General features: G+C 41.6%; 1 protein-coding gene across 3 annotated transcripts in view; it reads left to right on the top strand.

Moving 5' to 3' along the window:
• PAG1 (phosphoprotein membrane anchor with glycosphingolipid microdomains 1) overlaps positions 1-25,443 on the top strand; it is a 112,510-nt gene that overhangs the window by 73,578 nt on the left and 13,489 nt on the right. For all 3 annotated transcript variants that reach the window (XM_069005000.1, XM_069004999.1, XM_069004998.1), the window contains 4 exons: positions 16,136-16,347; positions 18,981-19,032; positions 19,559-19,655; positions 22,309-22,898. In XM_069005000.1, the coding sequence (XP_068861101.1) occupies positions 16,223-16,347; positions 18,981-19,032; positions 19,559-19,655; positions 22,309-22,898 (864 nt within the window). In that variant the 5' untranslated portion in view covers positions 16,136-16,222. The remainder of the gene's footprint in view (positions 1-16,135; positions 16,348-18,980; positions 19,033-19,558; positions 19,656-22,308; positions 22,899-25,443) is intronic.

The following is a 25,443-nucleotide window of genomic DNA, read 5'->3' as shown; positions in this document are numbered from 1 at the left end:
AGGTCTGTGATAGTGAACACTGCCAGCTGGAAAGAGTGTGATACTCTGGCATTGTTTTACTTGGAGAAAAGTATTTTTCTGATACTAGACTAAAACCTTTCATGCCTGCATAAATCCTTACGGCTTTGTGAGGATTGAGTGCTAAGAGCATTCAGCCTTGTGTAGGAAATTGTTTTAGAGGAAGATGTTTTTACCTGTGTAACAGTGAAGCGTGGCGTTACTGGTGTGAGATTCAAGCGCAAGTGAAAGCTCCTAAATTTAAGCAAGTATCTGCAAGGCACCTTCAGGCCCCATTATAGTCAGTGGCAATCAGAGCCCCCTTCAGTTGCTCATGCAGAAGCAGCTGCTGCCATTTGAGGTGCCCTGGTACATTTTTCATAGTTTCTTAATAGCTATTTGAGAAGCGTGAGAGTTGGTCCTGTGCCATGTCTGCTGACCACATCCAGGTGCAGGTTTCATCTGCCTAAAGAGAGGGAATTGAATGGTGTTTGAAATGCCATAAACTGTGCCCTTTGGCCTCCATCTGCCACTCCAGAAGGGCACAAATCTCCTGCAGTTCATGCATCAAGTTGTTCATCTCTGTGGACATATCTGCATAAATATGCAGACATCCTGGATGCCTTTAGGCAACTCCAGTGTATCAAGCTGCCAGTGTTTAGGCAACTAAATGGCAGCCCCCTGGGTTGGTTATCTGCATCCTTGATGAGGCTTCATTGCCTGGTACCCCTGGAAACACAGGAGGCTCAGACACGTCACTCACGCACAGACACACTTGGGCATCTCACGCACCTCATGATGGGTGGCTGACTCCCACACATCCTGTCACAAGCGTGACTCCTCATGAGCCTGCAGAGCTGCCTGGGACTTGGTCGGGAGAAAGTGAAAAAACTATGGAAGGGCTGAGGATGGAAGGAGAGAAAACTGCAGTTCTGCACATGTTACTGCTGTGCTATGCTCTGTAACTCAGCTGGTGAGACACGCTGTGGATTTGATCTGTGGTCTCCCAGTCCTTCTGCCTTATCTGCATAGCCACAAAAAGGCCACTGGGCAATCAAGCCAAGTCAGAAAGCTGCACTAGAGGGACGCCAGTGGCCCTGAGGCTTGATCACTGGGCAGCACCATCACAGTGGAATCAACTGTGCATCCTGAAATGGCTCAAATTACTGCCTTTCTGAGACAGCAGTAGGTACCCTATGTAACTGGCTTGTTTTCTCAATCTCTCTGGGCCAACATAATTTCCCAACATCATTTTGCCTTTTCCTTTCCTTCGCTTCACCTGCGTTTGCCAGCAGTGCTGTCTTTGCCTATTAGCAGTTGTGTACCAGCTGCTGTGCTTTTTCTTTTTTTGGCAGTTTCCATGCAGACTGTGCTTGATTTTTTTTGCCCCAAACCTTTTTGGTGCATGTCAGCATTTTATCTGTTTGCATGCACTAGGGAGTGATAGGAGCCATGATCTATTTGGGTCAGTGCATGTCTGTAACAATTCCAAAAGGAGGGATTTTCTAAGAATAAATTCTCCAGTGCCAATCTAGTTCTCATTCTTACCCACATAATATCTGTTAGCACCTTCTGCTATTTTTATACTTGTGAAACTGGGGTAGCATGATGAGTCTTTCTGTTGTTTTTGCTTTCTTCCAGATGAACTAAGTCTTGCAATTCTCCTGTTGGTTGAATAACTCATGGAAATACATAGCAAAGCAAGTAGTTTACCAGCTGCCTCAAACTAAGGTCTGCAATCATATGTTTTAAGTCAGCTGAAAATTCAAAAAGGACTCTCTAAAAGGATGACATGGTTGTTTTCCTGAAAGTAGCACATAAATTTGATATTGAACCTAAGTAAATGCAGAGCTGGATGACCTTTGTTTTTCAGGCAGTTTGCCAGGTGTTCATTGTAGTCAAGAAAAATTTTCAGCGAAAGGAAAAATTAATTTACTATCACTTCCATCAAATCAACCTGTAAATGTTTCCACTTTCGATAACTAATGGTCACTCTCTTGACTTACAAATGGTTTCTTTGAAAACTGTTTCCTTCTGCAGAATCTGATTGCTTTGCAATAAAACTATATCCCTACTAAGTGAAGAAAAAGGATAAAAAAGGTTTTTTCACCATATAGCATTAGGTTATCCTTTAAAATGAGCCATGTTCAGGAGATATTACAAGAGGCCTGAGCATGGCACATTTCTCAAAAAATAAAGCAGATGAAATCCAGACTGCTTGGTTCAGGAAAATTGGACCTGAACAGGGTGTTAAAATAGTGGTGTAATGGTAAATATTAATTCCTGTTATTAATTTTCTCTTTTACCATTTCTTTTCTTCTTTGCCTCTGTTTTGTGAGTTCTTTTACTCAGAGTTCAAATTAAAATGCAGGAGACAGAGAGTTTATCTTTGGCCTTAGATGTTTATTTTCTTATCTATAGCACAGCTGCACAGGATGTGCCTCTTTGTTAACAAGGTGGAAAAATGGCCCTGAGTTCTAACTTTCAAGGTCTTTTAAGGTCCAAATCACCCAATTATGAAATACCAATTAATTTGTTTTTACTTATAATCCAATAACTAACTATTCATGATCTGCACTGCGGGTTTTTTGACCTAATACCAGAGCACCCAGATTTGTGAAGAAGAAGGAGAAAAGAACAAGAACAAATCCACACCCAAAATCCTCCATATTGTTACATATATCCCATAAACCTAATTTTTCTACATATTTACATATTCCACCCAGTGATATAACTTTTAATTACACAGCGACAACCACAGTGTTATCACACAATTTAGGAAGCCTTTCCCAAGGCCTCAGGTCAAATGCAGTGTGCTTCTGAGGATCACTGTCTGTCAGCACTGAAAGGCTGAAATTCTCAGAACTCAGGGTTCCAGCAGTAAATTGTAAAAAATAAGTAGCTGTTGAAATGACTGGGTGGGATGTGGTGTGTTGTAGCTGTGTATGTTCTTCAGCTGACTTCTCATTATCATGTATGTTTGTGTCTGGTATAGTGCTTAAGGTTATTCAGCACGTTTTAGGTGAGCACTTGTATTGCCTAATTCCTGTAATTTCATTCTTTCTCTGAGAGAATATTTCCATATATTTCTCAGCATCTGCCCTATCTTTATTCACTACTTGGGCATCCTGATACTAATAGGCCATAACCAAAGTAATCAATATATGTTGTTATCAGCACTGGTAGTTTTATAAGGAGTTTTGTAGGGGTGTTTGATCAGTACATTATGACAGAAAAATAATTCAAAGGAGAAGTGCTGAACCAAAAAGGCTGCCCAGGGTGGGAAGTACTCAGTGAATAGCCAGAGTGGCTGTGCTCTCTGCTAGAAGCACCAAGCCTCAAGGTGTATGCAGAGCCAAAGGCAGTTTTTGGAGCTGTGGCACTGTGGCAACATTGGCATGGCCTTTAGAAAGGAGGAAGAGGCAGCTGTGGAAGGAAGAACAAGGTTCCATGTGTTGCAGAGGGTGGGTGAAGGTGCCAAAAAGGAGGCAAGACGACAGGGGTGGAGGCTTCCTGGCTATGCAGGAGCAGAGGCAGGACCTGCTTTTGTGGTGAACGTGCATGTGGATGTGAGCCCAGGCCTCCAGTGCATGTGCATGTGCATGTCCCTGCTGTAGTCACACCTACCCAGCTGGAAGACTCTTCTCAGTTGCTGTGGGAATGACACGTGCTTACTGCTGATCAGTCGTACAAAGGTTTTGAGCTTGCTATCTGTTCTTCCCTCATACATCACTAGTGAAAGACTGTTCTTACCTGGTCTGTCTTGACTGTCTCTCCTGTCCCTGGAGAGCAGTTATCCTGTATCCTGACAGGCTTTCATCAAATCTCAGCCTTACTCTTCTCTTTCAAAACCTTAACAAGACTATGTTCTGTGGGGAAAAAGTAATGATTTGGGTCAGGACAGCAGAGAAATCTAAAAGAAGCAAAGCCCAGCTGGTTATTGATTGCATGAAGTGATGTGATGCTCTGCTTATCCTGCCTACCAGCCATTGCTTCTCTGTCCTCATGCTTTGGCAGCTCGTAACTCAAAGTAGTAGCAAAACTTTTTGCAGGAGGCATGATGTATTTATCTTTCTGCAGTGCTGCCTGTATTGTAGAGCTTCCTGCGAAAACAATGCTAATGATAGTAACACGGGGAAGCACAGAGGCAGGGGAGGTCTTGAAGCATTAGTGATGCTTAAACTGCAGAAAAACTGATGCCAACAGGCAACAAGAAGAACACACTGAAGGTAGGGGGGAAAAGGTTTTTTTTTTTTAGTCATTGGTTATTTAACAAATTTGAGTTTACAAGCTATAGGCCAAATTCTGTCTTCTGATTCTTGCTTTAGTGCAAGAGGAGGGATCATAATTTATTCATGTTAAGGAAATGGGTTTTTTTATGCCAAGTTCAGACTACAAAGTGGTAGTTATTAGATGACATTCAGACTGGAGATTTCCCTTGAAACAACTTGAGAAAGTATTTATTTTCTGTAGTCCGTTTCCCTTCACAGATAGTTTCCTACCATGCAATATCCAACAGTCAGGAAAAAGCCCAATACTGTGACAGGCTGGATATGTAAATGCAGTATTCATACATAGCTTTATGGAGGGTTTCTTTTCCACGGTGTATGAACCAAACATCTCAATTAGATCATGAAGGGGAAGACCTGGTTTTCATTAGCTGTGAAGACTTTCAGAATTACATTAGTTGCAGTTGATTAGATCCTATAATTGTATTTGCCATGTGTCAGGATGAGGGAGTAAGGGGTTTGGGTGTGTTGAGGGGGGTGGTACCCAGCTCGTAGATCACTCCTGCAGGACTCGTGATTAGTTTCTGCTGCCTCGGTCTGTTGGGATCAAGCCCAGGGTTTTATATTTCCCTCTCCAGAGCAGGAGAGAAGGTAGATAAAATGCACCACATGTCACAATGTTGGTGTGGGGGGCAGGACAGAGGTGGGTTTATTTTGCCTCCCTGCTCCATGCTGCTGCAGGTGCCAAGCAGGACCCGTGGCTCAGTGGGGAGGTGAATCCACAGGATATTCTGGACTGTCAAAAGCAAGTGGCATTTTCATTTATCCCAGCTCTGCTTCCAAGTGAAAGGGCACAATGATGTCATTATGCTGGTCTCGGGGAGAAGTTGCAATGAAATTGTGCCACAGCGTGAGGCTGTGAAAAGGTGTGGTCTGTCAGTGCTGCTCCTGCTGCCCACAGGCCCACATTGTCTGGTCTGATGGGTCAGCCAAGGAAGTCAGCTCCAAAGAGTGCATTTAAGGCCCTTCCCAGTGGGTCAGCACACATTCATCCCCCTGGTTTTGTCCATGATTTATAGATATCTCCTCTCCTAATTCTAGGTGTCTGAAAGTTCACTGGTCTGTCAGAGGAGATGAGGTATGACCTTCTCAGCTAACTTTGAAGGTACCCTTCTCTCCACAGGCAGAAGTGAGTCTTTACTGACCATGCAGAGCATACAGGCAGCCAGTTTAGATTATTTTTACATGATTGAAGTTAAGGTGGCACCTTCCCTTAAGGAACACATGGCTGTGTTTCCAACTCGGAGAAAACAAAGATCACAGGTGGCATGGAATGGGGACACCAGGTATCTGGAAAAGTTGCAAAAACTCTTCAAAAACCACCAAATCCTTCTTTATCTCAGACATTTTTTCATGAAAAGGAAGTTCTTTAGACAGGGCTTCTCTTGTGTGCTGTGTTGGTCTTATCTTGACAAAAAGTAAACTCTTCAAGACAGGGACGATCTCCAGCAATGAAGAAGGCTCTGCATATATGTGCCAAATACCTGAGAAAAGCTGACATTCCTAATGAGATACAAATAGCCAGAGTGGCTAAAAAGTTAAAAATTATTTTATTGACTAAATTAAAGTGAAATGAAATTTGAGCTTGAAATAGCTTTTCACCTTTACAAAGCACATTGTAAGGTGAACGCTGTTTTCTTCAAATTGGTCTGTCACCAAGTTCAGTCACTGCTGCCTCTCTTGCTGTGGGCTTTTGTTTCAAGATGACTTAATCTTAAATATAACAGGCCCTTCCAATTTAATTTGTATTCTACCTCCAAGGACCATCATTTCACGTCCCTGGAACACTCCTGTCTTCCAGACATTTATATGCATAGATTTTATGATAGTATTGGCACTCAGTAATCTGGACTGTTTAGATTTAAAATTATTTTGATTAAATTTTTTTTAAATTGGGATGATCTTCGTGTGCTTCATTTTGCAGGGGGCATCTCACTCGAGGCACATTAAAAGCCTGTACTGTCCTGACAGTTGGATACAAGACATTTTATTAATTTCTCATTTTAGGTAGAGTTATTCTCACTATAAGTAATAAAATTGAGCAATCTAAAAATTCAGTACTAGTGAAAGTCATTTAGTCTTCTCCTGTGATGAGAACACAGGTAAGATCTCTCAGGTGGGACCCTGTACATAGCATCTGAGTGAACGAAAGTCTGGGTTTAGAAATGTAAACATACAGAAGTGGAATCTCATTTTAAGTAGGAGTCTCTTTTTTTTTTTTTTAAAGAAAAAAAAAAGGCAATATTTCATTGGGGACAATCAAAGCATTGTGTTTTGCTGCTGCATATTTTGCAATCTTTTGTAATTTTATATGGTTGGGGTCCTTTGGAAATTGGAAGTAGCCTCTGGAAAAGTACCAGAGTATTTCATGGGCCTGATTCAAACACCAGTTTGAGAACAAGAATGATTACCATGGATTTTAGAGGTCTTTTAGGTCAGATGACTGAGGCAAACTCTGTGTGTGCCTACTTCCTAGGCTAGGGGGAATTTCTCAGTTTCCATTATTATTACCTGAGTTCGCAAGAGGGTTGCTCGAAATGAGGTTGCATTGCAAAAACTGGAAGGGGACTTGGCATGGTAGAATTACATAAACAGCAAAGTGCAATTATAAACAGGCCTTGTTTAATATGAAAGAGCATCTAGTTCCAGGAAAAGCAAAGCTATCAGAAGTAGTTGTGTCAGAGCTGGAAAACACTTCACAAAGACAGCTTTCATTTCTATATGCTCTAAAGTATGCAGTAATCGTGGTCTAATTACCTCACTGCAGCCAGAAAGCAATATGGGATATTGTGGGGGTGTGGGAAAGAGCATAATAATGCTACAATTAAGCTGTAATCTTTGGCATGGTCACTCAGCAGATAAAGCTTTTCTGCTGTTGCATTTGAGACAGTCATTATTTGGCTGCTAAAGCCTGGGGAAAATATGTGGTGCTGTTCCTAGGAACTGTTGCACAGAGGCTTCATTATGGGTTTCTTCCTCAGCAGCTGGCCAAGCCCAGCCAGTGCTCTGCATTTGAGAGCTGTGGCCTCAGCACTCCCCTTCTCCCTGTTTGTGCTTGGGGACGTTTGTGCTGCTGGTAGTGGGATGGGGTGGAATGAATATGTGAGCTTTAAGTTACTGGTTAAAAACCTGTTTGCTCAGGGCCTGATTTATAATGGAAGCTGCCTTTGGCAGAGATTTGTGAGTGTATGATTTATACACAGAAAGACCTTGTGAATGTGGGAAATAAATGTGATAGCTGTGTGACAAGTTAGGTGCACAGTTATGCATGTGTATTAAGCCCAGGATGCAGACTGTTTCACAGGGACATAATCACATTCACATGCAATTATGCTCACTTTCCTTTGAAAATCTAGTTTTACAGCCTGCTAGGAAACCTTGCTAGTGACATCTCTTATTTTCTGAAATTCTCCACCATTTGAAGAAAAGTATTCCACTGTCTTGAAGCGAGCTCTTGAATTCACATGCTTAATTGTTCATACAACTTTTCTGATTCTTTACACTTTCCCAAATTCCTTCCTTTCTGAGGAGAGGCTGCCTGCACTGCAGGCTTGTGTGGACTTGCTAAAATTCTAGTAGGAATAGAAAGGAAAGAGTGGCAGGAGAAGTCAGGTCAGCTTTGAATACATTAACCTTGAGGTGACGTGGTCTGACAAGGCATGAATGAGTTGCTTGGAGAACGAATGCAGATTGTGGCATAGATCAGCCTTTACTGCTGCAAGAAGCTTTTTAATTTTTCTGCAGTGCCACAGATAGATGGGTTCAGAGAGACTTGGTTTCCCTCTAGAAGATGTTAAGGCTTAGAAGGGGTTAAAAGTGACCAGTGGTTTGAGACTGTTCAGTTTTGCATTATAGAGCACACACATCCTTTGATAAGCCAGCCATGATTTCTGAAGAAGTAGGTACAGAGGGGAATTAGATCAGAACCTCATTATTCTGCTGCTTCGCAAAGCAGAAACATGAACTATTTTGAAGGCATATGGTGTGCACAGTCTCTGCAAGGCTCATCTGAAAGCCTGCAAGAGCAGTTCAGACCATGTCAGTAATTCCTTCCAGCATCAGGCTTTCAGGACCAGGCCTTAATTATGTGCACATCTGGTCTTCACTGCTTGGAATAAGATGTGTCTGTCTTGGACTGTTCTCGTTCAAGGGTGCTGCCAAGCCAAGCCAAGCTGCTCAAAACACAACTGCACCAAGAGCTTTAACCTGTTGTAGGAGAGGATTTGTCCTGATTTAGTGCATAGGAACCCCAAAAGCAAAACACTCTAGGTACTGTGTGAGAAAGGCAATCTTGGTCTTAAGGTTTGTGTAGTTGAGTACATTTAAACAGCTAGAGGCCAAAAGAAGGCATTGCAGATGCAGAAGCAGCAATTTGACCAATTACAAATACGTTTTACTACTTTTTTATAGTACATTTGAAGAAACTTCACAATCTTGACTCCAGTGACAGTATGGTGTTAGGAGGGGTTCTGCCAGGTAGCACTTCAGTCCCAACAGCAATCCTGTCACCTACTGTCTCCAGAAGCATTTAATTGCTCTTATTCACTTAATACCAATATAAAGCAAGGATTGTGTTTGTGTATTCAGGCTGTTCCATAGTATCATCTGTTTTAATGTGGCAATGCCTGAGAATATCTGAAATGTGTCTTTTTGATAAAATTTTGACATCTTAGTATTTATTTTACTAGTTCTCATGCACACTAATTCCTATTTTGATATCTTAATGTAGTCTCTGTCACCTATAGCAGAGGTGGTTGCCTCAGAGAGCAAAGAGAACTGGGAACTCAGAGAGAAAGAGGAGCTGGAGTGGAAAGAAAGTTGGATATGTCCTGTGGTGGAGAAGTACTGAGAGACTGATCTCTAGCACAGGGGGATTAAGGTCCAAAGGACCCACTGTTATCAGATGCCCACTCTGAAACACAAAAGATGGGGTTTTACCAAGTTAGAACAGCTTGAAGCATAATTTTGGCTGCAGTCAAAAGGCTCTTTCTCAAAACCAATCCCATGCACCACTCAGGAGTTAGCTCTGGTCAGGAACCACTCCTGGAAGATAATACAACCACCATTCTGTGGAGAGTAAGAAAGTATAAGATTGTGGGCTTGGGCTGTACAAGACAATTATCTCCAGCATGTTTAACTTAATGCAGGGGGCCCAACCTTAATGTTCAAAGCACAACTCCCACCGGTTTCTGCAGACAGGCTCCAAACCAGGGCTTGCAGTAGGAGATACCTATGAAAAGTTTGACCCAAGTATTTTGCCCACACAAGAACAAATGCAACCCTGTTGATGTCATAAAATATGTGTGTAATGCCATATCAGGTTATGCTGTCAGGAATCCTCCAACTGTGGCAAGTTACAGAAAGGAGACACTCAGGAGCTGCCTCCAGCTTCTCTGCTGTAAAGCTCAGTTAGGCCACGTAGCAGAAAAGGTCAGAAAACACATTCAGTTTAAAATCAACAGGTTTGAAGGAAGGTTGTTTGGGTGAAGGAAGGCTGCTTTATTTTCATCTTAACACAGTTTAGCATAGTGCTACACTTAAGGTTGTATAGGAGCACAAATGGTGTTTTCCTGCCAGCGCCATGGTATTTACATACAGAGAACAGTTCTGACATGGAAATGGTTCTGGACTGAGCAAAGTGCATCTGCCATGTCCTCCCCCATCTCTAAATGAGGTGTGTAGTTCAGTGTGAGCTTTTGTGGGTACAGGAGTGGTGGATTGCCTGCCTTCAGATGTTTTCTTTCTTTCCTTCTTGAGGGTGTCACATACAAGGGATGTGCTCAGTCTTTGGGCACTTGGAGATATACTATGCCTGCTGATGCCTGAGCTGGGTCTAAAGCTGCAGAGGGAATTTTCTGGAGTGGGAGTAAAGTAAGTCCTCAGGTCTCCAGTAGGATGCTAACTTCATAGAGAAAGTGTGTTTTCAGGATTTGGAGGAACAGAAGAGGAAAGGTTCTTGCAAGCTGTTAGTCACATGTGCAGGACAATTTCTGCTGTTGCCTGGTTGTTGTAGCCCAGGTTTCTGGTCTGGTTCTGTGGTTGAATGACAGCATTTGCAGCTGGACGTCGACAAGAGGACATTAGCTTCATACTTCTCAGCCCCTGTCTCGGTTTGTGGGTCCACATACCTTGTACTTCCCCATTTTCTGGTTTAATGCAGCTCTCCGAGGGCTTGCTACCAGAGTAATAAAAATATAATATAAAAATTCCAACCTTCTTTCCCACTCTCCTTGCCTGTCTGTGCTGTGGAGTGGAGGGGATCTTCCAAACCATGTCATCTCCCTGATCTGTTTTGCAGTTTAGTAGTGGATAACTGAAAGCACTGTTAGCCAGAGGCGTGGCAAGGGGAAGAGAGCAGTAGGAGACTGAGCAGTTCACAAGGGAGCCCTGTAACAAAGCTCGGGGGTGAGCCCATGAAGCACCTGGGCAGTGCCCCTGTTAGCCGAACGCAGCCTGACAGCCCGGGACAGGGAGCCGCAATCCCCGCAGCCTCCACGAGTCTCTCCTGTCCTGTCGCGTTTGGCTTCTCACATTCAAAGGCTCTCAGTTGTCAGAACAATTTAGTCTCTTGCCTACGCTCCATCTATAATTCATTAAGAAACCCAGAGAGGTGAAGCTGTTGACATTTCCCACTCTTTTCCCTCTGGAAGGCGTGGGCTGAGCGTTGTTTGCAGCAGGACATGAATGAAACTACTCTAAACCCAGAAGCCAAGGGGGGAAGGTGGTGGGAGAGGGACATGCTGCCATCTCCTGCCAGGACACCGGAGCATAGTATCTGCCTCTCGCAAGCACACCCTGTACGTGCACCACCATAAACTCAGGCAGGACTTTGCTCAGAAAATCCTGGCCAGATCGTGCTCCTGAAGTGCACTGGGTCTTTTGGATGCTAGTTTTCAAAGGTGTTCGGGTCTCACTCCAAACTTCTGCAGCAGGTTCCCCACCAGTTAAAATTTACACTTCATGTGCTCCCCAAATTTGCAGCCTGTGTATCTGCTTCACTACAGATACAGGCGTTTTGGAACCAAAATTGCATTCTCCTCATCAAGTCAGGCTGAACTGCCTCAGCTCTGCTTTATCGCTGCAACAGCCGCAAGCAAAAATAGCTCATTATTCACCATAAAAGTGTGGGTTATGCAACAAAGTACCTGTAATTCTGAAACCACAAATATAATTGGGCATTTAAGTGCAATTTTGAGGAATGGCTACAGGCATCATTTATCATATGGGTTCCAATAATGGCAAATACTGATGTCTAAAAAGCAAGAAGTTCCCACAAGAAAAATAAATTGTATCAATATAGTGTAAAGATTAGTGTTCTGAACTGGTAGTGACTTTGAAATGGGAATGCAGACTATTGTTTAAATTTTGCTGTTTAAATTTTGCCATAGATGAAATAACTGGGTTTCTTACCCAGGTGTTCCAGGCCTGTCCCTATTATTTTCTTTTTAAGTTCAGCATCCCCAACAACTTCTGTGGAGAGTTCTGTGGAAAGAGTACAGTGAAAAAAATCTTCATCTTTAAAGGATTGTCACACAGGAAAATCATTTTAACAAGCCCAAACAGTTCAACTGACCATTATTCTGTCTCAGCAATGTCTCTCTGCAAGGTTGAACTATTGGAGTCTGACAGCCTTCCAACAGTGGAAGGAGGACTGTTTTGAGCCCGAGAGATGAAGGGCCCCATGTGAACTCCATCTGTAGCAGCAGAGTTTGTACCGAGCTCTGAAGCACCCTCATAAGAGCCACAACTCCCAGTCCCCGAATGGAGAGATTCACCAGAGGGCAGCACAATATAATTTTCTGTTGTAAAAGCAGGAGTTAAACATTTCAGCAGTTAGAGAGCTCTTAGAAATTAGCTGCTTGTTGTTCCATCATTATGATTTCAAATAAATTTCTCTTTAAAGGTAGCCTCTGGAGCAGCTCCTAAATTCAAGGTATTAGGCATTGATGTTTTAGTGTCCAGGCATTCACCTAGTGGAAGCAGAGGGAGTTCAGGCAGTTGTGTTTTCAATGTATGTCTTTGCCAAGTTTCTGTCCAGGGCTGGTTGGGGCAGTTGATGGGGGCTGGTCCAGCCTCAGGCATTTCAGAAACTCTCCTGTGTTAAAAGCACCAGCCTGGGTGAATATTATTTCAGCCTCATCTTTTGGGAGGCATTAAACAGAAGGAGCAAGCTCTCTGATGTCACTGTATGATAAGGGTTCACAGAGGGTGAATCTAGAACCATAGAATCATAGAATGGCCTGGGTTGGAAGGGACATTAAAGTTCATCCAGTTCCAACCCACCTGCCAGGGCAGGGACACTTTTCACTACATGAGGTTGCTCAAAGTCCCATCCACCTAAACCTGGAGCACTTCCAGGTATGGGGCATCCACAGCTTCTCTGGGCAACCTGTTCCAGTGCCTCACTACCCTCACTGTAAAAAATTTCTTTCTAATAGCTAATCTAAACCTACTCTCAGTTTAAAGCCACTCCCCCTTGTTCTATCACTACATGCCCTTTAAAAAAGTCCCTCACAAGTTTTCTTGTAGGTCCCCTTTAGGTACTGGAAGGCTGGGATGTTTTTGTGTTAACAATTGTATTTACTTCTGATTGTTCTGTGTGCTGAGCAGCTTCTAGGTCCTTTAGCACTTTTGTCAAACTCTTGCCATTCAAGGAGCTACTGGTCACATGTTGCCTGCTCAGCTTCCTTCATTCAGGGCATCACCTGTCATCAGTCTGTTCCTAGTTACTACTCTGTTCTGCTTGCACAGGTGTCTCCAGCAGTCGCTTCCCCTGGTTCAAGTGCCACTGTGTTTTTCTGTCCATTTCTGACCTCTTTCTCTCAACATACAGTCAAAGCATTTTGTGCTCTTTTCTTGTAAATTAACTACATCTTCTGCCCTTGGTCATTCCCTTTGCTATTTCGACTTCTGCCTGGTGGGATGCCTCATGTGTAGCATCAGTCTTGTGCTTCACTCCTGACATCACACGTAGGTCTTCCTTGACTGACTGTTTCTGATCTCACTGCTTTTGAAGTTCAGTCTGAACTCCATCTACTCCACCTCATCCCAACACTTCCTAACTCTGTACTGAAGCCTTCAAAGACGCAGCTTTTCCATGGGGCTGCTCCCCATGTGTCCTTAGCTTTCCTTAGCTCAAATAAAGTCCTGGAGCCTTAAGAATATATCTTTAAAAAAAAAAAAAAAAAAAGGCTTTTTTTACAGTATTAGCTTAAGTGACATTACTTAGTCTTCTGAGAAGAGTATAGTACCATTCTTCAGAGTAGGTACAAAATTATGAACTTAGTAGTAGAAATAATTTACATATCTTTCAAGACAGCTCTGTGTCTGCTCTAAAAGAGAATAAAAATGTGTTTCTGTTTTAAGAAAAAGATTTTTAAATCCCTATTCTTTTTCTTAAATTTTTCTTTGACCAATATTTGGGGGGAAAAAAAAGAGTTTCTTTTTTTCATTTGCTTTCTTTTTATTTCTTGGGAAAACCAAGGAAGAAAAGACAACAAAAATGCTGAAAAAATATTTGGTTTTTCCTTTGTTTTTACATTCCATTTTCATTTCATCATTTTTTTCCAAGGAAAAAAAGAAAATTAGGGGGTTTTGAAGGCAAAAGTAATGGACAAAAGAAATGAAAAGATTTTTTTAAGAATTTTTTTTGAGTTTTAGCGGGCAGGAAATGTCTTTGAAAATTCACCAAAAAAAAAAAAAAGTTTAAAAGGGAAGGACTTTCTATTCAACCCTCTTAACAATGGTTTGGAGCTAGTTAAGGCAGCCAGCACAGTGTGCTTTGTAATGTTTTCTAAATGAGGACAGTCCACCACCTTCCCAGGAATCCATACCAATGCACAGTGCCCTTGCATGTCATCACAGAGGTCTTCGTGGGCATTACACCAAGTTTCCTTCTAACTAAATCTGATTCAGCTTCCCTTAAGGTCTCTCCATTTCACAGTCAGTGAAATGACTGTGACTCAGCATAGAAATAACCCAACTTTGCTTTAAAATAAGGATGAGGCAGGGCTGTATCATCTGCCGTATGCATAATTTTTAGAGTGATTTGCCACTGCTTTTAAATGTTTAATTTTACAGGCTCTGCCAAGATAACCAGAGAGGCACATTGTTTGGCAGTGGTCATCCCAGAAGAGCGGTGGCTCTTGGGTGTCAGGGGTCAAGACTAACAGTAAGATGTATGTGCTCTGCCAAGGTGTGTGGCACCTATTCTCCCTGTGTATTTAGAGGTTTGGAGAAGTTCCAGATTGTGTGCCTTTCTTGTTACTTGCCCAAACTAAAAATATTTAACTACACCTTGAAGTTTGTCTTTTCAGGATAAGCAACTTTTTCCATCTTGGGTTTGTTTCTTCCCATTTCAATTTATATCCATGCCATTATTATCTAAAGAAATTTTTTTTCAAAAAAAAAAAAAAAAAGAAGCTTTTATCCACTGTGGATAGCGTAGTAATGTTCTTCTTGGAAGGTGTTCAGAAGTCTGATCCTGCATGGTTGAAATCAATGAGCCCATTTTATGTAGGGACAGAAATGTTACTTGTAAGAGCTACCCAGTCACATAACTTAGTTGTTAAGTATCTTCTCTGATTCACCAGATTTTCTTTGATCTCAAGGCCTTTTTCTGAAAATAAATCTTTTTTTCTCATGAGATTTTAATAACAGGGTGGTGATATGTTTTTATATACAAGTACAACATTAGCACCTAATTGAATTTGTTTTTACAAAGAATGCTTCTGCTGCAAAGAAATAAATGTATATACATGCATATTTCCTATACAAAAAATATATCTATGAAAATATATGCATTAAAGTAAGTCATTAGACTTCAGACATTTTTCAATCTTATATTTGTGCTACTTTTTCATTCCCAAAATATATCTGCTCATTTCTTAGCCATTGTATTCTATTTCAGTTTTTATCAATCTTGAAGTCAGGCTGAAAACCTGTAAGTAGTCTTTGCATAACCTGTTCCCAAATTATGGAGAAATTGATACCTTCATCAGTGAAGAATTAATAACTTCTTTTTAATTTTGTCACATCAACAATGTATTGCATTAAAAATATGTACAGAATTTTAGAATATATTGTATACCAAAACTTACATGTCATAAATTGGGTTTACCTAGGATGTTTCCCCATGGGCTGCTGTGCTGTAGCAAAAGTTGTGTGTATTCAAGTTCTCAAAAAACACCCTGTTTACTTTGCTCTTTTGTTTTCTCAGACTCAGGTGGGGAGAAGCTAAAAAAGAAAGTTCAGTATTGTTACTGTCCAGACATACTATTAAGAAAATAAGCATATCACGCAGAAATAAGACTAGACCTTACCTGCTGTGAGAAAGGTTTTTGGGGTATTCCTTTCAGACACTTACCTAGCTTGTTTGTCACTGCATGTTAAGCCTTGAATCACGTGCAAGCAGGAAAGACTGAGAGGGAATGAGGTGAACACCTGCTGCTGCTCTCTTTTTGGCTTGTTAACTTTGCAGAAGTTGTAGATGGTTTCGAAAGCTCACTTTTCAATGAAATTTACAAAGATAACCACAAAATAGATTACTCTGTCCCTCAAAGTGGATTTATAAATCTTTTCCTGAAAATACAAGTACAGAGATGCTGTACTACCTTTTATTCACGTTGAGATTGTAGATAGGTAACAGCTTCTGTTAATATTTGACAAATCTGTTCTTTGTTGCTGTCAGAAATGTAGCTGCAAATCTCTTTGACTGGTTGGCTGGCTTGTACTTGAAACTGGTTTTTGTAAGATCTAGATTTGAAAATCTCTCCTGCCAGACTTGTAGCTGTCAGATTCATTATCTTCAAAATTTCTCTTAACCTCTGATGGTATTTTTCTTTCTGCAGAAACAGAAGGTGCATGCAGTACAGATGTCAGTCTTCTTCAAGGAGTAACCTCTTCAACCCCAAGTGATACCAGCTCCTGCTAGTACCATGGGGCCAGAGGGTGGTTTCTTAGGCAGTGGACAGATGCACATGATCCTGTGGGGAAGTTTGGCAGCCATGACAACACTCTTGTTCCTCACCTTCCTCATCTTCCTTTGCTCCAGCTGCAATGGGTAAGGCTCCAGGGCTTAATGGTTCTTGATTTACTTTGTACATAGCTTCATGTATAAATAGTTAGCAGGAAATACTGAGGACTTAGGTACAGAAATAAAAAAAAGGTACAGTTTTCAGAGCAAACCTGAGTTTGAACAGTTCCATTAATTCTAAAATTGATTTTTTTTTTCCTTTTGCTGTGAAGGAAGTACACCATTGTGCTTGTTCGGTGGTTTCCCCTAAACAAAAGCCTGGAGCACAGGTGGACACTGAGGGTTAGCAGATCACACCCCTAAGCTGAAACTGAGAACATTAGGTGGGCTGAGCAGGACAAAGAAAAGTGTTGGTAAAAAGGAAAGGGAAGTGATTATGTACTTCAGCTTTGCTTTGGCCATTCCTGAAGTACAGAGAATTGATCCTGCCTTTCCAACAAAAATGAGTAAGGATCAAATAGTGATACTAATTAATGTCTTACACCTTATCCTTATTTTCTTCTCCATGAGAGGATTCAATTTCACCAATACAGGCACTTCTGCTGACTTTGTATATATATGCATGTTTCATGCTCCTTCATGACATGTAAGCTGAGCCCTGCTGACTGCACAGGGAAGGTGTCCATGGTGCCCTTCCACAGGCCAGACCAGTCAGACCCTTCACTGCGAGGAGTGGGACTGCTATGGTCCATATTGCCATGTTTTGATAGCATAGCTGAATCAGCCAAGTATATGGGGGGGAAAAAATCCAGTAAAGCAGCAAAATCTTCAGTTTGGATGCATATGCCTATAAGGAGCATGTGCTTTCACCCCTTCAGCTTTGAGAGCACTGAGGAAACTGTGCAGCCATAAAATGCACTGTATTGGCACAAGATGTGTCTACAGTGGAAGACCCTGGTTTTCAGCAGGATTTATCTAATGCCCACCATGCAAAAAGCAGTCGTGGGCAAAAACAGGCCCCAGAAGTTGGTTGAAACCCTAAAAAGCCTAAGTTGGAACTTGTAATTTCATGTGATTCAGCAGAAACACTTTCGTAAACTGTAAGTTGACACTTCAGTATCTTCTTATTGTCACAGTTTCCTGTGATATCTGTATAAAAAATAGTAGAAATATATATATTTTAAATTGATTTAAAAATAGAAAGACTATTTTAAATATTCATTGGCCCACAAATATTGCATTTAGGTACTGTGTATCATCTTTAAGGCCTTTTCCAACCCAAATGATTCTATAATTCTGTGGGGTTTTTTGTAACATACCAATCCTTGAAACATCTCTAGAAAGATGAGTCAAACCACTGAGTAGTCTTTGCAGTTACAGAGATACATTGCCTGAAACATTCTGGTGATGCTTTTTAATAAATTCACGTGTTGCTAGTTTGGATATAGTATCTTTTGTTTCAGGTCATTCTGTAGGGCAGGTTGTTCATGCATAAATGCAATTATGCAGAATTTCTTCCTGGCTTACTTTTCAAAAATGGATAAGGACATAGAAAACTGAATAATATTTGCTCTTTCTAAAATATCAGAATCAGAAAAACTTCCAGAGAGAAAATTCAACTTTTAACTTTCTCTGCTCTGCATTGGTGCAGGCTCACTTGCTGTTTTGTTATTTCCCAATTAGGTAGAAGTTTAAGTGTGCCAATGTCTACAGTTCCCTGCAGACTTTACAAGACGTAAAAAATTCATATTGTCAATATTTTCTCATCTATTCACTTGACTTTTCATCTAGGGGAAGGACTAACATTATTTTAAGCTCATACTTTATTGCAGTATTCTGAATAAGAGCTGTATTTCCCAGATGGTAAAAACTGGAAACGTGATCCATACTTAGACTCCTGTGAAGGACCCAGGGAAGCAGGATTCCTTTAAAAATGTAGGCCTCTGCTGCTATGACATTTGTAAGCCTTTTTGAACTGCTCATGCTTATTATCAATTTGACTAGCATTTTTAGTGGAAGTTGCCTGGATTTTGTTGGCCTTTTCTAATTCCTCATGACACAGTTTAAGGGACTTCCCAAGTGGTCTGTCACCATAATGTGTATCTGAGAATTTCAGATACGATTAAATTGAAGATAATAATATTTTTATCATCATAGAATAGCCTGGGTTGGAAGGGACTTTAAAGGTCATCTAGTACCCTGTCATGGGCAGGGACACCTTTCACTAGACCAGGTTGCTCAGAGCCCCATCCAGCCTGTCCTTGAACACTTCCAGGGATGGGGCAGCCACAAGTAGTTGCTTCTCTGAGTAACTTGTTCCAGTGTCTCACCACCCTTACAGTAAAGAATTTTTTCCTAATACTTAATTTAAACCTACTCCCTTTCAGTTTGAAGCCATTCCCCCTTGTCCTATCTCTACATAATTATTTACATTATATTGTAATTATCATCAGTCAGTCCTCACTGTGATCTTACACTGAGTGAGAAGAAGGGTTGTGTGTGTTTGTTGTACCTCTTCAGTTATGTTTATCTCCATTCTGCCTCAATGGTGTCCTTACACAGAGGTCATACCAGTTCCTGTAATAAGTTTCAGTTATTCCATTTTCAATATTATTGTGAAACATAGTTCTGTTCCCTGCAGGAGTGTAAAGTCTGTTAATGATTGGCATTTGTATATTAGCATAATTTGTAGTAAAAATTCATGTGCCTTTTTCATTAAGGGAAAAGAAGGCCAAAAATCAGAATGGAGATCATGAAAATCTGATGAATGTGGTAAGTATGTATTTCTGGCAGCTTGTGTCTGTCTTGTGGTTGTTTTGTACCAAGCTCCTTGCAAAATACCACAAATTAGAAAACAGCTCAGGAATTTCGAGGTGGTTGAGCATGGGAAACTTTAAAAGTTGCAGAACAGGAAGAGGAGGAAAACTTGTGTAGATCCTGATAATCTGCACTTTCTCAGTGCCCTTTCTGACACCACTGTTCTCCAGCTCTCCTGCCTGTCCTTCTCTCCGTTTGCAGCCCAAGGGCAGTGTACCCTTTGTCAGCTGCTGTCTTCTCACGGGTTAAAGCCATAGTAATGTCTGTTACCATAAAGCTTGGAAAGGACATCACTCTGGACATCTTTGCATTCATTTTTTTTAACATCTGTAAACACAGGCACTTAAATCTTTGAATCTAGTTGGCATGGTTTGGCTCTCCTGCCAATAATACCTGCTAGTCAGAGCTCTGGAGATGAGTATGAAATTCCTTGCATGTTTATTCATTATTCTGATCCAGTGGTCACTGATTTGTGTTGCAGCCTTCCGACAAGGAGGTTTTCAGCCATTCCATCACAAGTTCGGCTACGGAGCCTCCCCCGAACAGCGAACAGAACGGAGCACTCAGCAATGGGGAGGGTGAGTAGTGGCAGCCCCTGCAGGTGGGATGAGCCAGTGGCACCGCCCCAGTGCTCACAGCTCCCACCTTAGCTGCACCAGGTGATCCCTCAGGTTTCAGGTTTCTAGCCATCAGCTTTCCCAGCACACAGGCAAGCCATTTGTCTGAATACTCTGCACACCTCTGCAGGTCTGACACCAGATCACACAGAACATACAACCAAGTTAAAAAATGCCGTGAAGTCGTTTGCCTTGCTGGAAAGTCAAGGAAGGTGATCACCTCATGGACATTCTGGTGGTTTAGGCTGCATCTCCACTTCCCTACTGGGCGTGCTCTGGCACAGCCCTACCCCCCTGCTCCCAGTCCTCCATGCCAGCCAATACTAAGAGGTGCTGAACTCCTCTCCTGGGCCACCAGGTCTGGGTCACCAAGCCATACCTGCAGATTGACCAGGCCATCAGGCAGAGAATAGGACATTCCCTAATCTTGGTAAGCTATGGAACAGGGAGAAGCCAGAAGATGAAGTTGCACTTCAGAGCTTCAGAAGTGCTCCAGGAGGCTGTGGAAATATTTCAGGTCCTCCTTCAGGGATTGCAGCTTTAGATCACAGTCCTGTAGTGTGCTGTCACTTATATTTTTATATTTTAGAAAACAGGCAACATAAATAGGCTTCCTTTTTTTTCCTTAGTCTTTGCTTTGCTGAACACTCAAAATGATTCACCCTGGAGTATCCCTGGAAAATATTTTACTCAGCTGAACCTAAAAATAAACTCACCCTCAGCTCAGAGCCACTGGGAGCCAACTGTTGTCTTCACACTAACACCAACACCAGGGGCTGTGCTCCAACTTTTAGCTCTCTCCTTGTCTCCTGCAACCAGAGGCTAAGCTATTCAGACTTCACTCCTTAGAGACAACTATCCAAAGTAATTTTTAAACTTTGTTTTTGCAGCTAATTGCTGCTGCCATCCGTTGGCTTGCTGTGTATGTAGGTGTGTGGTTCCCTGAGGGACTTGATGTGCAGAGCAAAGCCCTGCAGAATGGAAGTATTTCTCTCTGCCATGAGTCACCACATGTGCAGCTGTCATAGCTGCTGCTAAAACGTGTGCTGTCAACCAGCAGACAGTTTTCAGACTGTCTGATACTATACTCAGCTGACACTCTGCATAACAGCCCTTCTGAATAACAGAAACCCCTGTGCTTTGATTTCTTACTTATACTTTATGCACCTTTTGTTAATAGTTCTTTTTATTACTGTTTCTGCTAGCTTTTTGAGCAGGGGCAGGGCTATGGAAGCAGAATCATCAAATGCTGTGGTTTTTTCCCTTACCCAACCTGCCAGCATTGTCAACCTATGCCAACCCTTCAGCTACACCAACCCCTTCTGTGTTACTACCCATAACCACAGAAGCACAGAAACTTGAGCTCTCATTGCTTTTGATTATCCCTTGCAGGCTGAATGGGGTGTGTGCTCTCTGGGTTCTGTAAAGGTGCTCAGCACAGCACAGAAATCCCTAGAATGAAGGACCAGAAAGGGAAAACTCCCATCTCCCATTCAGACAGTGATTACCATCTTACACCTCCAGTTCTGGCCTGAGTTTTGCAGTCAGGGTATGGCTCCCTGCAGGTGCTGACTGCGTCTGCATGCCCTGAACACAAGAGAAAGTAACGTCCATGGCAACCACCAAATCAAGGGCATTGATTGCTTTGGCAACACTTTTGTCACCATGTCAAACACACTGAAGGACACAGAAGAATGGGTTGTTTTTGTTGAGATAGTGCCATAGGAACTGTACTAAGAATAGTAAAGCTGTTCAGAAGTGATTTTTTTAAGAAATAGTGTGAGGTAATAAAGTTATGTACCATGCACTACGTGAAACGTGCTTGTGTATCCCCATGAATGCATGCAAGTATCACACGTGTGGTGTAAGATGAGAAGCCCCATAGATTCAGTCCCTAATACCCTCTAGTGACAGTGACATGTGGCCTGCTTCTGGGACCTAAAACAACATGTTCTGCCTAACACTACCTTCTGAAGTCTAGTCTTCTCTCTTGTGCATATGGCCAGCTTGTTAGTAGGTTGTCAACCTACATTATGTGCTGTGAGACTAAGAGAAGTATGGCACAGCCTTTGGTGGGGAGCTTCTGGTGTAGCATGCAGGGAGGGCTGAGCAAAGTGCAGTTCCAACGAGAATTTGGCCAGCATGTTAAACAAGCTGAGGGATGGTAGGGAGGAAGTAGGAATGCTTTCCTTTGGATTCCAAAGAATGGGGAAATGCAAAGAGGAAAATATAACAAGGATTTTTTTATCTTGGTTTGAGGCTTCACGCCTTTTTCCCATCTGAGACTACTGAGCACTCTGTAGTCATTCAGTGAAACTGAGTGCAAGGCAGCTGAATATCCATGCACAGTGAATGCTGTTGCCATATAATGTGATTTGGGGGTGTACAGATTATTTTAGATGTTGCGAGAAAGATATTTTAACAGTAGAGTGCAGAACTGTCTGTAACTGAAACCTTTTGATAAGCAAAAAGCATGCTGATCACTAAGCATTTCCAGGCATTAGTATCATTTATCCTTTCCAGCATGTCACAAAAAAAAAGTGCTGTAGAGAGTACCAAATCACACCTTTTAGTTATGCATTTGTTTGTAATAATTCTCTGTAATTTTCTTTAGTTCTTTCTGAGGACAGTACAGCTGCCTGTATTCAGCCTTATGAAGAAGTACAGACATCTGACCTACTAGATCAACAGGATAGTCTTGGAAAGTCTATAAAATGTCACCAGAGCCGGGAACTACCCAGTATTCCCCCTAACAACCCCATGGAACCTATCATCTCATCTAGAAATGCAGAAAATGATCAAGGTCTTGGAATGGAAGGGCCTTATGAAGTCTTGAAAGACAGCTCCTCTCAGGAGAACATAGTTGAAGACTGCTTGTATGAAACTGTGAAGGAAATTAAAGATGTTGGAGCAGTAGTCAGCATGGAAGGGAACCCTAACACCAAATCAAAGGCTTCATTGACAGTTTCTGAAGGTCAGAATCAGATTCCTGAGTGCAGAATTGAGTCAGCAGAATATGCTTCTGTTGACCGAAATAAGAAGAGTCGCCAAAGTGCAAATTCAGACAGTCCTCTTGACAATATACCAGATGTAGAGGATGAGCTTCCCCCTCCAGTACCCATGAAACTTCTTGATGAAAATGAGAATGTGCAAGAAAAAGAAGTGGAAGAAGAAGTGACAGAAGGAGCAAGTAAACCAGAAAAGGTAAGTACTGCAAATATTTGTCCTCATCAAACAGCCAAATAATGATAGCGAACATATGGGTGGGAGAGGATTTTATTTTTCAGTAACAAAAAATAACAAGAAAAGAACCCCGCTCAAGATGAAGCAAGACTGTAAATGGAAATATGATAATGTACAGTGTAGTCTTTGCATTAGGGGCATATGCTCATTCTGTTGCAGCCCATATTTTTGATTGTTGCAGTTATGCACTACCTAAGGCTTTTCCCAAATATTATCCAGGAATTGCATAGGAGGCCTCTGCTTCTTTGTTTGATGGTATTATACTTGTGGAAGCTATTACAAGGGGTGTCCAGTATCTCTGTCAGCATCTGCTATTTCCTTCAGAAGCCCTCTCTTCTTTTTTTTCTAATGAAACTAACAAAAAGGACAGGGGGGCAACCTTGGTGGATATCCTAACTTTAGATGTGCCTCCTTCATTGGGCCACCTTGACTTAGCCGTGCAAGTGTTAGGCACCTGCTCAAAGTGACTCACCTTGTCTTTTGCTGTAGGAGAGAGGGACTGAGAGAGAGAGAGATCACAGCTGTATGCTTTTATATTTGTCAAATTCTGTGTGTCACATACAGACAGAGTAGGGTATTTCTAAGTGCTGGAATCAGAGCCAAAAGTTAAGTTTTCTCAGCAGCTTATGCTTCCTCCCTAGGAACGAGTTGTGGTGAATTCCTTGAAAAACAGAATTACGACATTTTCAACAGTTTGTTTTCCCATTTGTCGTTTTTTATTGGAAGTCATTTAAAGGATCCTTTAAGATCATAGAAGAGACTTTTCATAAACTGTTGAGTTTGCATTGTCCAGGATGTTTACATATCTTATTATTAATTGTGAGTCAAAGAACCTGTAGGTTTAGCAGATTTTTGGTGCCCAAGTCATCAAATAATATTAGGTAGGTATTGATGAAAATTTAAAAAAAATTCTCAAGATGCAATGTGACTTTTTAATGTAAACATTTACCTGAAAAATCACTGCAGAGCTGAGGTATTGTTACTTGTTTTTGGTTGTTCTCTTATTTGAAGAATTTCAGTAATCCAGGAAGAAGGCAGAAGAATCTCTTGTTAAATAAATAACTAACCATGTAACTTGTAAAGCACAGTAGAGTCCAAATGAATAAAATGAAGACCGCTCACAATATAAAAATTGTTTAGCTGGACTCTTCAGTGCACATTTTTAAAAATAATGAGCTCATTAAGTAAAAAATTAGGATGTGATTGTCAACAATAATCCAGCAACACTCCCTCCTCCCACATTCAGGCCGTAAGTAATTTCTAGTTAAACTTTTAGATAAACAGCTTTGCATAACAGTGACATTTTTCCTACCGGGTGTGAAAAGCCTTGCAGAAAGTAATTGTATTTCCCAGGCACCGATACAAAGGAAAAGCCTGTGCTGCTCTGTAGCTCCCCAGCACACCATGTATGCAGTGTCAGTAACTGCAAGGAGTGGGAATTGATTAAAATGGTTCAGGTTTTGAAGGATTAATCAGGAGATGACACATGCAGTCCCCTAAGTGCCAGAAAAAAGGTGTTTGTCTAATTAAAATTTATTCAGAGCTGAAGCCACCCCGAGTTAAATCTTCGGCAGCATCAGATCATTCCCGTGCTCGCTGACGGGTGCATGCATTATGCATCGAGGCGTGTGCCTGTCCTGTCCTTGAGAGCTACAGCTGCAGCAGAGTTGGAGATGGTAATTGATGGAATATATAAATGTCATTATTGTTGGCATTGTGTGGGGAGGTGGTTGTGGGATTGTTTTCCTGTTGTGATGATGATAGTTTTTCCCTTTATTTTGCTGCCTGAAGCAATGCAGAGCAATGCCTGTTTTTTTTAATGTGGCAACCAAAACCAAGATGTTTATGGAAATGTATGTTTATATTGATAACTCTTTTAGTTAGACCCCATAGATGTTTCTGGTTTTGCTTCCTCTCCTGTGAGTCTACTTAGCTGCTTTGTTTAGCATGACATCTGTATCCCAAACTCTTCAACCTTCTGCCCTGACCCTGATGAAGACAGAGGTTGTGTGTAAGTTGTGCAAGTCTCCCTCACTACAATGAGGGTACAAAGGAGGGACAGGCAGGGAGGCCACCTGTGTAACCAAGGCTTGTACCTGCCAACTGAAAGAATAGACTGTGTCTAAGCTGTTTCAGTCTCACCATCTAAAAGAGTGCAGCCAGTTCCTGAAGCACACAAATCTGGGAGAGAACTAGGTGGACCAAGCCAGAGACCATTCCCATATATAACAGCATGAAAAGGACAAAGCATCCTTTTAAGAGCAATAAATGGATGAAAATTTACATAAACTGGTTATTGGCTGTGACCCAGCCAAATCCTTTGGAAGGACTTGGTGAAGAAAGACACCTTTAATAGCATGAGGCCTCTTACAGGCCTCTATCCCCTGCAAAAACTTGAGCATAGTTCTTCTAATAATACTGGAAAAGCAGAATAGATTTTCTTTAGTTCCTTCTTTTATTTAAAAAGGAAGCATGGATCTCCTTTTTCACCCAGGTCTTTCCAGAG

Source organism: Aphelocoma coerulescens, chromosome 2 (assembly GCF_041296385.1).
Source record: "Aphelocoma coerulescens isolate FSJ_1873_10779 chromosome 2, UR_Acoe_1.0, whole genome shotgun sequence".
NCBI lineage: Eukaryota > Metazoa > Chordata > Aves > Passeriformes > Corvidae > Aphelocoma > Aphelocoma coerulescens.
Note: the sequence above shows the minus strand (reverse complement) of the source record. Positions and strands in the feature narration are given on the sequence as shown.